Below are 12,586 nucleotides of genomic sequence, written 5' to 3'. Positions count from 1 at the left end.
CAACCTTGAAGAGTAAACGCTATTTTATTTGATGAAACCTGTTATCACACTTGCTCACATCCTTTTAGTTGTGCTAATTCCATCAGGAGGAATAGTTTTCTATAGCTAAACCATTTCTAAGTAATTGCTCCCATTCAAGGTAATTGTTCCCATTTAGTGAGCCTGCATAAAGTCCTGCAAATTCCTCATGTGATATTTCATCTAATTCTCACGAAATCCCTGAGCTGGTTGTTAGTATTTCTCTTTCACTATTCAGGGAAATTAAGTGATTTTAATAGGTTTCCACATTTAAGGAGCGGCGGAGTGAAATATTTGACCCTAACCCATGTGGGTGTGTAGTAGTTTTGAAACGTGTTATTTTGGCCGTGTACCCAGAAAGTAATTTGGAAGCCTGATATATTCCCTGACACTTTACATTGTCACCTAGAATTTTCATTGTATGTTTAAATGGTTGCAAAAGATGTCACTTCTGGCGTATGATAAGTCTTGATAGTAAAAAGATTATATTTAAGTATACATAAAAATATATAAAAGGTTATACTTAAATATAACCTAGGCGATCTAAATAGCACAGAGATTTTATATGTTTCATTAATTATTTTTTAAAAGTCATCTTTAGAGTTTTAATTTTACATTGTTCTATTTACCCCCATGCCCCCCGAAACTCATATTTTCATTCTACTACTCCATGGATTTTTGTACAATTGTATAATTTATTTTTTGCTTCAAAAACTTTCATTGATGACATTATGCATTTCAGCAAAAAAAAATACATATTTAAACTGAAATTAATTTAATTTTTTGTGTGTCATAATTCTTTAAGCCAACAAGATTTCATTTGGAGTGGGTTATATCATAATTGTTAGTAGTATATAATTTGACAACATGAATATGTTATTTTGACAAATAATGATTAATACAAGAGGTACATGCTTTTATTGAAAATGAACCATTTAATGAGATAGATGAGGCTTTTCCTCTAATTATGGAACTACTTCTAGGTAAATATTATTTATTGCTAGAATGAGAGAGAGTTCAGAGCAAATTTTAATCCTATTGTTGGCTTTTATATATGTGAGCGCTTAAAACTGTTTTTCACATAAATAAATAGATGGAAATGAAGCACTTTTGAATTCTTTCCAAGTATATGCCAAGTATATGTGATCTGTCACAACTCCTTTTAATAATTAACAAACCATTAAAATAGATTTTCCTTCAATTTTGTTGACAGCAAAGAACTGAAACCTCTTGATTTATGAAAGTTATTTGTTGTCTTGTCATTGGGTTCTTATACATTTTTAAGTCCTGGGAATTATACAAAAATCCTTTAGCAAAGAAACTCCTTTGTCAAGACATATCAAAAAACGCCTTCCTTTTAACTCTTTTTACTTATGGGCACCTTGCTTAAACTAAGATTCTCATGAAGGGTTGGGAATAAGGCAAAATTATTACTTTCAAAACACTTTTGTCAGTGTCATTCTTATTTTTCATAAACTCCTTTGTGTGCTTTATAAGTATTTTTATCAAAATCTTGGACCTATATATTCAGTGTGTCAATATATAGATAACATGTGTGCTGTAACAGGGTTAGCTGAGCTGGTTCTCTTTGTCGAAACAATAAGCAAATGTGTTTACATTAGTCTCCGTGACCACCATTTCACTTCTTAATTCTTTTGGGTTATGCCATGTGCTTTGTTACGGAAGAGGAGAAGCCAGAGTTGGGCTTAAATTGTTTTGATGATTCTTCTGTCCCAAATTATCTTTGAATAATTTTGGTGAAATTTTAGATTTCATGTATGTTCACTATTTTAAGAAGTGCTGAAACTCTAAAATTATTGAGTAAACTACTTAATATACATAGCCTCTGCACTGCAACGTCCATGCCTAGGTCTCCCCACTTACTCCTCCCTGCCCCCACCCCTGAGCACATATTGTTTCTACCCATCAGCTCTTTGAATTAGGGAAGTCTGACATCAACACAGTTTCATCACCACATCTTGCAGATTGGGAAGGATAATTCTAGTGGGATATTCCTGACCGCACCATTCCCCTAAACAAACAAACAAACAAAATTAGAATTTATAGGTTTTCCTTATGGAAACTCATCCAAAGTTGAGTACTTTTATTGTTTGTGTTTTTAATTCATTTACTCCCCAAATGTCTATTGAATCCCTGTGTGTACTAAGACTAGAGATACAGCAGTAAACAAGTGAACAAGAGAAGATATAGTGCCTGTCCTTCAGTCAGTTATACTATAGTGGGGAGTCAGATGTTAAAGAACCAATTGTAACATTAATAATTCAGTACAATGATGAGAACTTCTATGTCTAAAAGATAACGTGCTGGGGCGCCTAGGTGGCTCAGCCAGTTGAGCATCTAACTTCGGCTCAGGTCATGATTTCATGGTTCGTGAGTTTGAGCCCCACGTCAGGCTCCCTGCTGTCAGTGCAGAGCCTGCTTCAGATCCTCTGTCTCCCTCCCTTTGCTCCTCCCACGCTGTCTGTCTCTCTCTCAAAAAAAGCCATAAAAAATTATTAAAAAATTAAAAAAAAGATAACACGCCAGGAGAGAATGCAAAAGGGGATTGATCTCTCAGAGGAACTGGGGAAAGCTTTCTGGACTAAATGACCTTTGGTCTACAGGCTTAAATGGTAGGTATAGGTAAAGATTAAATGATAGGGATAAACCATCTTGGGTGCGGGCTGTGGAAGAGCGTGCATAAAGCTGCTGAGATTAGTAGAAACATGCTTAAGGAATTAAAAAAAAAAGCTAGTGAGTCAGGAAAGAAAGAGACATGGAAATGATCCAAGATGGGACTGGAGAGGAGGCAGAGGCCAGGCAAAGCCTTCCTTGTAGATTTTCATGATATTGGTCTTTACCTCATGTTTCAATGGCCATGGTAGAGATTTAAGGAGAGAGAGGATAGTTAAACGTGCATTGAAAAAACATCACTCTGGGTAAGAAGTAAAGCTAGGACATCAGCTGGGATGTTTCTGCAATGGTTCAGGAAAGAGGTGCCTTTGACTATGGTGGTTGCAATGGGTGTAGACACAGTGAACACACCCAAGAGATTGTTAGGAGTTTAAGGAATACAATATGTATAAGAGACATATTCTGCACAATCAAAGGAAGGCTTAATATCAGTGACAACAAACCCCAATGCTTAGTGGAAGAATCAGCGCTGAATTTTTTCTCTCTGTCTTCTATCCTCTTTTGTCAGTTCTGCTTATTTTGCTATTAGAAATCTGGCCGAGTGAAAACATTCAGAATTCCACTGAAATAATAAGGTATTCTGATGGTGGGATCTATTAGTTAAAAAAACCATTTTGACAACTCTTGCCTAAGCTGTGTGCTTCCCTGGGATAGGCTCAGGGGCATGAAGATGTATGGGTCTTGCCTCTACCTTTGATATTCTCATTGTCCAATCAGGTAGACCTGCCCACAGCATCATGGTATGTAAAATGCCATGGCTATTGAAGGGTTAATTATGAACACTGTCCTGTTGGGGGGAGCGAAGGTTAAGAGAATTAAGAGAGCAGGCTGTGGAGCCTGGGTTTGAATCTGGAAATATCCGGATTCTAAGTTTCCGAGTTGCCTCTTCTGAGACATGGGAGTAATAATAGTGGATTATTCATAGGTGATTGTAACAATCAGATGGCATGAGACATGAAAATCATCAACTGATAGAGGATGTAGTAATGGCTCAATAAATACAACAAATGTAGCCATTATGTTATTCCAGGGGAGGGGCTGGTGATCCCTCTGAATCAGGAAAGTTTACACAGCAATGCTTTACATCATATTTAAAGGGTATATATAGTTGACCTTTAATAAGTGTGTGCTTAAGGCATAAATATGTTTTATGATGGTAAAAGAATTTATTGAATATTTTTAACATGTCAGGTACTGCTATGAGTATTATAACGATACTTTCTCACTTCATTTTTGTCTGACCCTAAGAAAGAAATATTACTACAATGCCCAGTCATTTGCATATTCATAATATCAGTCATTTGCCCAATATTACACAGTAATTGGCAAACTGAGATTTAAATCCAGTCCAGACCATTCCAAAGCTTTGCTCTTAACTTCTACAAGTTTACAACCTTCGTTGTCTAAAAGTGCTGCTGAATGTAAACCAGCTTTTGCTTATTATGTATTTGCTCAATCAACGGATATTAAAAATACATTGCTATAAAGAGCCAATAAAATATTTATAGCATTTTATCCGAACATTTTTGTTTTATAAATAAATACTTATGGTAGGAAATAAATACATCGGGGAACAAACAATACATTATGTGGTTATTCCAGTTCTCAGAGATGATTACTGCACACATTCTGCTACAAATATCTTCAGACTTTCCCCCCCAATGCACTGATGTATGAGATGTATTTTCAGTAAGAATACATTATAAAACTCTTTGCATGTTTAGGATGGTAGTATATAGCATGGTTGATAGCAAATAGCGACGACTCCGCACATGTTGGTGGTCGCTGATTGTCATCGCCGTCATCTCGGAAAACCACCCTCCAGCGAGGCTGTAATAATTTGACATTCCAACAGCACGAAATTATTCTTTGCAGCACACCTTCACCAAATGTGGCTTCTACCACTTAATTTGTGTGTGTGTACTAATCTTGAAGAGTAAAGATGAAATCATGTTGTTCCATTTTGCACTTATTGCTAATGAGGTTAAATATCAGTCATTTGTATTTTTATTTTTGAATTTTCTTCACTTGTTATTCTATTAGTTTGCTTATGATTTTCCTATCGGTATTTAAGAACTCTTTATAATGATGATTTTTAAAAGGTTTTTATTTCAATTGCAGATAAGATAACAGTGTTATAGGGGCGCCTGGGTGGCTCGGTCGGTGAAGCGCCGACTTCGGCTCAGGTCATGATCTCGCGGTCTGTGAGTTCGAGCCCCGCGTCGGGCTCTGTGCTGACAGCTGGGAGCCTGGAGCCTGTTTCAGATTCTGTGTGTGTCTCTCTCTCTGCCCCTCCCCTGTTCATGCTCTGTCTCTGTCTCAAAAATAAATAAACATTTTTTAAAAATTTAGAAAAAACCCCCCAAAACATACAGTGTTATATTAGTTTCAGGTGTACAATATAGTGATTCTACACTTCCATACAACACCCTGTGCTCGTCACAGCAAGTGCACTCCTTAATCCCCACCACCGATTTCACCCGCCCCTCACCCTTCACCTCTCTCCACTCTCCTAACCATCAATTTGTTCTCTATAGTCAAGAATCTGTTTCTTGGTCTGCCTCCCTCTATTTTTTCCCTTTGCATGTTTGTTTTGTTTCTTAAATTCCACTGATGAGTGAAATCATAGGATATTTTTCTCTGACTTAGTTGGCTTTGCATATTACTCTTTAGCTCCTTCCACATTGTTGCAAATGGCAAGATTTCGTTCTTTTTTTTATGGCTGAGTGGTTTCCCATTGTATATATACAGCACCTCTTTGTTATCCATTCATCAGTCGATGGACACTTGGTCTGTTTCCATAAATTGGCTATTGCAGGAAATGCTGCTATAAACAGCAGGGTGCGTGTATCCCTCTGAATCAGTATTTTTGTATTGTTTGGGTAAATACCTAGTAGTGTGGTTGCTGAATTGTAGGGCAGTTCTGTTTTTATCTTTTTGAGGAAACCCCTCCATACTGTTTTCCACAGTGGCTGCACCAGTTTGCATTCCCACCAAGAATGCAGGAGGGTTCCCCTTTCTCCACATCCTCACCAACACCTGTTGTTTGTGGTGTTGTTGATTTTAGCCATTCTGACAGGCGTGAGGTGACATAGTTTTGGGTAGCTTTTTTTTTCTTCATTTGTAGTTTTGATCTGCATTTCCCCGATGATCAGTGAGGTTGAGCATCTTGTCATGTGTCTGTTGTCCTAAGTATGTCTTCTTTGGATAAATGGCTACTTAGGTCTTCCGCCCATTTTTTAATTGATTATTATGTATTAAGTATATATTGCAGATATTATCAGCAGCTTGTGTTTTTATTTACGTTTTAGTCTATTTTTTTTAATAAATAAAAATTAAGTAATTAAATTTGCCAATCATTTTTACTGTGGTTTTTTTCATTTGGCATTTTCCAAATAAATGTTTTATTCATATCTACGTAATATAGGTATGGTGTTTTTGACATTAAAAAGGGGTATGCATTCTTTGAGATTTGGGAACCATGGTGTAAGGCATAAAGTCATGCAGATTATGAGTCTGTATCTCTGGTGGTAAGGAGAACGAGATTGAAAGGCTCTCTGTTTTGGAAGAGTTTCAGTGGCTGGAGCATGTTTAGTAAGTTTCTTGCTGATCAAAGTCTGAAAATACGGGTTTTCTTTCTTTTTGTTTTCATCCACTTTTCTTGAAACCACAGAGCATGTTGTCTTTCAGGTCATCCACTACAAAGTGTAATACATCAAAAGCAGCTCATCTTCATACTAAAGTTGGGATTTCTGAGGCACGGGGATTAGTTACATTTTTGAAATTGCTTAGTGAATATAATCAGAATAGTATTCGATCAAATATTTCCCCATTTTACACTGTGTTGTTCATCATAAAGAGGAAAATATTTTCATTTTTCAGATATTTGTTTATATACAACGCAATATTAAGTATGTAAATAACATGCATGTCTTGCTGTAGATGTGAAAGGATACTGACCCATGTACAAATAAACTTCTGGCTTATTTTACGAACTTGGTTTTAAATGTTGCCGAATAGCTCTGTGTTAAAAGGCCATTGAGTTAATTGCTTTTATTGTGAAATCCATCAGTCAAATTAGAAATGCCTCCCCCTGTATCAAAGAGATAATACCCTTTTTGTTTTTAATTTTTTAAATGTTTATTCATTTTCTTGATAGAGAGAGTGAGAGCAGGGGAGGGGCAGAGAGAGACACACACATACACAGAATCCGAAACAGGCTCCAGGCTCTGAGCTGTCCGCACAGAGCCTGACGCACGGGGCTCCAACCCACAAACTGCGAGATTATGACCTGAGCCGAAGTCGGACGCTTAACTGACTGAGCCACCAGGCGCCCCGAGATAATACGCTTTTATGAACACTTTAATCCCACATTTAACTGAGACTCTTTTTTTTCTCTTCTAGCTTTTGTTTCTACCAATTTGACATCATACATGGCTACTGATGGCAATGCTCTTGTGAGTACTGTTTGGGACACTGCAGACTTAAATACTGTCAGTTTGATGAATGAATAAAAAATAAACAAATTGATCTTGAGTTTGGCTAGCTAGTTACTGTCCTCCATTTCATTAGCCACGATGGGATTAAATGATCCTTTTGTTAGGTTTCAGGAGGTTTCTTATGATCACCAAGCATTTAAGACTGCTAGCTATTTGCTTTTAAAGATCAAAAACATAACCATGATTTTAATATACGATACATAAATTGCCTCTGTGTTTTAGGTCAACTATGGTAATAGCACAACCTCTCATGCAATGTCTATGGGAAAAATTCTGCTAATTATTATGCTGAAATTTTAGGCTTTTTTGAAAATACTTTTACAGCTATAAATTTGCCTATTTAGGTAAATCCACTGAGCAAGTATGTTATCTCTATTAGACAAGGACACTTAGCAGAGAAAATTAAATAGTTGATAAAATTAACATGATATTTCTAATAGGAGGGGGTGTGGGGTAGTGTGGGACTGTATAGTGTGTATCTTTGGCTAATCTAATGACCTCATGATGGATGCATAGGATAGTTTTCGGAGTAGAGCCAAAAGCAGAACCAGAAATGGGGTATTGAGAGAGTACAGTATAGACTTCCTGCAAAATAGGGGGCATGGACCATAATTTCCTGATGCAAATTAGGAAATGGATGTCAAGGCAGGTTGTAGGAATCGTGATGGAGAAATGGAATGAACTAGAAAGCTCCTGGAAGGGACACCTTACTAAAAAGCAAGGCAGCTGATTAATTCTCTGCTTTGTTAACAATTTCCTATTCCAGAAATAGAGAAAGCAATGAGAGCACTTTAATTCTGATGCTAATTCTAAATGAGAAGGAAAAGCTTGCTAGTGATGAAAATGGTGGAAACTTTGGGAGACAGGACTGCAGAAAACTAAAAATGAAAACACAAATTATAGTTCATTATTTACCCTGGGAAATTTGCCATCTAAAACTTGCGGAAAAGGCAAATGTGATCCCTTGGACACAAACGAGTAGGTGTTGTTTGATCATAGAAATGTGAATAATCATGATGAAGATAAAGAAGGGGGGAACACCTAAGAGGATAAATGAGGCTGAAGTGGGAGACTTGGCCAAGATTAAATATGAAGGCATATGTTTAGGGTCTTCAAGGAAGGTCTTGTGGTCAAGGGCAAAAGACAGGCATCACAGATTTGTAAAATAGTCAGGAACACTAAAGCTTAGAGTTCCCAACGTTTATAAAAATGTTTAAAAAGAAAAAGTGCTTATGATGATCAGGACACGTTATACAGAGCAAAGAAATGGAAAGGAAGAACTGGAATGGTTAGATCCTTGAGAAAAGTAATGGAGGGTTTGATTTTTTTTTACATTATTTCCCTTTTCTACTGAAAGAATGTAGCGTTCCGACTGGAAGGACTTGATCTTGTATGTTTAAGAAGAAATGGAAACTAAGATAGTAAGAGAGCAGTTAAGCACTTTAAGAAATTCATTCACTCATTCAAACATTCATTTAAAGTTCACTGATTACCTGTCCGGACCCTATCATTTGTCACCCACTGTACTAGGTAGGAACTGGAGATTTAAGTATGACCTGAAACATGTTTCAATCTCCACATCTTAAGTAGAGTATAACCCTGGCTACTGGTGCACACTGAAGATTTGATTACCAAAGGACTAACCGACCACCCACACAATCCGCAATCGACAGCCAGCACCGCTGCAGTATGTAACCTGCTTCCCCTTGGACCCGGGCGCAGGTGGATTCCACCCTCATTGGTGGGAACTCTGGCTGTTTATGGGTCTTTCTCATTTCATGAGCCACCCTCCACTCCCAGACTTAATCAGCTCAGCTCTCCTCGTGTGCCTATTTACCTGTTATTTTTAATCTCGCGGCCATCAGTGTCTAGGTGGTACGGCTAAACATCTCTCTTAAGCATTTCTTCCAGTTGCTTTTCAGTGGTTACCCTACTTTATATTTCCATTCAGAAAATTAGTTCAATTTTCTGCTGTCATTTGTTCTCTAAATAAAATGTAGCACAGGAGACCTATTTTTATGCTAGGTAGTTTCAGTAGGCCTGATACATTTGACCTAATCACATCCCGAATGACACTTCATTTCCACTAACCTAACGTTTATTGAGCTATATGTGCTGAGCCTTCTGTTTGGTGCTTATGATGGGGAACTTACCATCAGCAGGGGTGAAGGCCAGTACTTTTAAGGCACTTTTGTTGATCGTGACCTGATAGTTACTGAGGTTGGCATGGTAAATTGTGCCAATAAAACTGCCCAAGAAACTAGATTCTAAGCATCTGAGATTTTATTATGTGTGTGGTAGAATAGCGTTTTTCTGGTTAAGCTGAGTTGTTCATTATCTGATAGTAGCCTTTTCTCTCCTCTGAAAAAAACAGAATTTTTAGAGCTAAAGCTTCCCAGAGAACCAAAGGTATTCACTCACCAAGTTCCATTGGTTTCACCTTCTTGGTATTTCCCTGTCTTCACAGGCACAACACTTGCCCTTCCCTATCCCTGCTGGGATCCTTGCCTCTGCACCTGCTCCCCCCCACCCCCTTTGCCCCTCCAATCCACCTGCCATGCAACAGACTGAGTGAACTTTCTTAAACGCAAATAACATTGTGTCCCTTGCCTGCTGACATCTGTTCAGCGGCTTCCCATTGACTTTTGGGTAAACCTCATACTTTCAAATGTAACTTACAAGGTTCTGTGTGATGTTGGCTTTACTACTCAGTGTGGTTATTCCCCAACACTCTGTGGTAGGTGCCTTCTGGTTCACACCTGCATTCCTGTATTAGAGCCTTTCATGCTCCGGCCTTCATCCTTGGGACCTTTGTTTTTATAAACCCGCGGGGTGATTCCCCTGACTCCCCTGACTCACTGATCCTGGGTAATGGCACTTCCATATGGACCTCATTATCCTTGTTCAATTCTCTCTTTTCTGCGTTTGACTGGAAGCTGTGTAAGAGCTTGCTTGCCTCTGAATCTTGGGTCCTTGGCACGGAGTAATTGTGCAAGAACTGGTGGTTGAATAAATAACAGCCACAATTTACCAAATTGTGGCCTGAAATAAAGAATTAGCATAATCATCTCTAGGATCTGGGTCATAGCTTGTTGGGAATCTACAACATAATCATTAGATTTGGTACAATCCCTAAACATTTCTAAGAATCCACTTATGTAGTCCTCCATATTTATAAGGCTTTCCATGCATCATGCTGTGGTGATAACACAGTATTATACACTAAATGAGTATTGCTTATTTTTCTGATATGACTATTTTCTCACTAAAATAAAGAAATAGATGAATAAGCAAACAAACAAATCACAATTAGCATACACGGATCTTAAAGGCTTGATTAAGAAAGTTCTCTGTTCTCAGATTTTAGTAACAATGTTTTAGCTAAGAAAGGAAAACAGCCTTACCTTGAAGACGACAAGGGTTAGAGGGAATGCTACACATCATCTCTTGTATCGTCATATTTAGTTCTTTCACCTAAAGCTTCTGAGAATTCTTACTTTCAGGGATGCTCTTGTGAGCAGGAAATGGTCAGATTCATCTTAGATAAGAACCTTATTACAGTGGTTTCCCAAGAATTCTTTTAAATAAAATTGTTTTATTAAATATTGCCTAAATGTCAAGTGAAAACTTTTTCCTGAAACAGAAAACTCTGCATATGAATCATGGTAACTTTGCTCAGTTTTCATGCTCCATGAGGACAGCAGGCTCATTGAATGGGAAGGGACATTTACTTCTGGTGCCGTGGCTGGCTTCATCTGCTGCTTCCTGGACTGTCATCTGTGGGATGATTTGTCTAACAGCAAACCGGTATTTGTTGTGTTTACTTCACAATAAAGCTCTGCATTCATCACTTACGGAACACTTGTTGCCTGGGTGTTGTGTTCTGTGTGTGGTGAACAGTCTAGACATGATTCTGGTCCCCATGGGGAACTGCCTGCCCCTCACTTGAACTCTGTGCTCATCGTGTGTGCCTCAGGGCTGGGGTGATATTCGGGGATGAAGTGAGGAATTTAGTTTTCACATTTTTGATTTACTAAAAAGAGCTCACATTTTGGCAGCTTGTTCATTTAGGCCACATGAACATAACTCCGTTATGCCAACGCTGCTGTGCACAGGACTTGTGCACAGATCAAACTTGGGAGGCTGTTTCACATATTTGCTGTTCCAAGTAGGACTTCCAGTGGAACAGTGCCTGACAGCTGTCTGGGGAGCAGATTACCGGGTAGGGTCTTGTTAACTACCACTGGAAAACTTCTGTCCCCCTTTTCAGTACTCTTCTTTTGTCCCTGCATTCTTATTTCTTTGGTTTCAGATTCTTACTATTTGTAGGACATGGTTAAAACAGGATGCTGGAGAAAGCTGCGATAGTTTTTGAGGAAACGGTATTTTAGATAAAAGTAGAGATTTGTTGAGCACAAGGTTATTTTACCTTCAAAGAAATAGCAAGGGTCAACACTTCAGGTGGGTTCAAATTTGGTGTCAGTTAATACCAGAAACTTTTCTCTATGCATGTGCTGCTTTGGGGGTGAGAAAGGTATTGGGGCAATCTTCATGTTGCTTAACTGTGCTGATGTTATTTAGTGGGGGCATTTCTCAGCTCTGCGTAATCAAGCAGTAGATGGCTTTCCAGGTATTTGTTAAATCTCCACATGTGCCAGGACTACTAGTAAGGCATCATGTGAAGTACAAATTGACATACGACATAGTCTTTTGGCAAATATTTATTGAGTGTCCTTTCTGTGTCAGGCATTGGGCTAGGTGCTAGATTTTGAAGTCATGACATGATCAAGAACATCAATTGTGTCTTGAAGTCTTGGCCAGTCATTGAGTCTGCGGAGAGTTATAGTCATTCAAGCACGGAGCTGATAAGAGATAAGAAAACTTGAAGAATCAAATGAAGAGGGGTAATGATTGAATAAACATGTGAACTAGAGGAAAGGCCTGAGATTACTCACAGGTTCTGAGTTGGACCATCTGGTGGATAGGGTTACCATCATGTATGCACCACACAGATATATAAACATAAATTATAATATCTGTTGCCGAGCCATCAGCAAAGTATGGTGGGATATAGAAGACAGAATAGGCCAAGTAACATAGAGGTAAACAATAGGCTTAGGAGTCCTACTGGCTTGGGGTCCAGTCTTGGCTCTGCTTCTCGTTATGTGTGATCTAAGGAGACGTTACTTAACTTCACCGAGATCAAGTTCCTCATTTGTGGAAAGGAGGATAAAAATAGTACCTATCATGAGGATTTTGGGGAGATAATATGAGGCAATTATTACAGTGACTACAAATAAATGTCACTGCATGAATGTACGATTATCATAGGAGCTAACTGCCTTCTAAAGTCAGAGAACACTTCATGGACGAGG

The 12,586-nt window shown here is 38.3% G+C and overlaps 1 protein-coding gene across 13 annotated transcripts in view; it reads left to right on the top strand.

Annotated features, from left to right (window-relative positions):
• The window catches only part of IPCEF1 (interaction protein for cytohesin exchange factors 1), a 215,816-nt gene that overhangs the window by 90,166 nt on the left and 113,064 nt on the right, over positions 1–12,586 (top strand). For 12 of the 13 annotated variants that reach the window (XR_007462598.1, XR_007462597.1, XM_049653131.1 and 9 more), the window contains one exon: positions 7,117–7,169. Coding sequence is in view for 9 of the 13 variants with exons in the window: in XM_049653131.1 (XP_049509088.1) it covers positions 7,117–7,169 (53 nt within the window). In the remaining 4 variants the exon portion in view is untranslated. The other variant, XM_049653132.1, reaches the window with a different exon arrangement.

This window comes from Panthera uncia (genome assembly GCF_023721935.1).
Source record: "Panthera uncia isolate 11264 chromosome B2 unlocalized genomic scaffold, Puncia_PCG_1.0 HiC_scaffold_24, whole genome shotgun sequence".
In the NCBI taxonomy this organism is placed as follows: domain Eukaryota; kingdom Metazoa; phylum Chordata; class Mammalia; order Carnivora; family Felidae; genus Panthera; species Panthera uncia.
The sequence above is the reverse complement of the archived record's forward strand: the minus strand, read 5'-3'. Positions and strand labels throughout refer to the sequence as shown.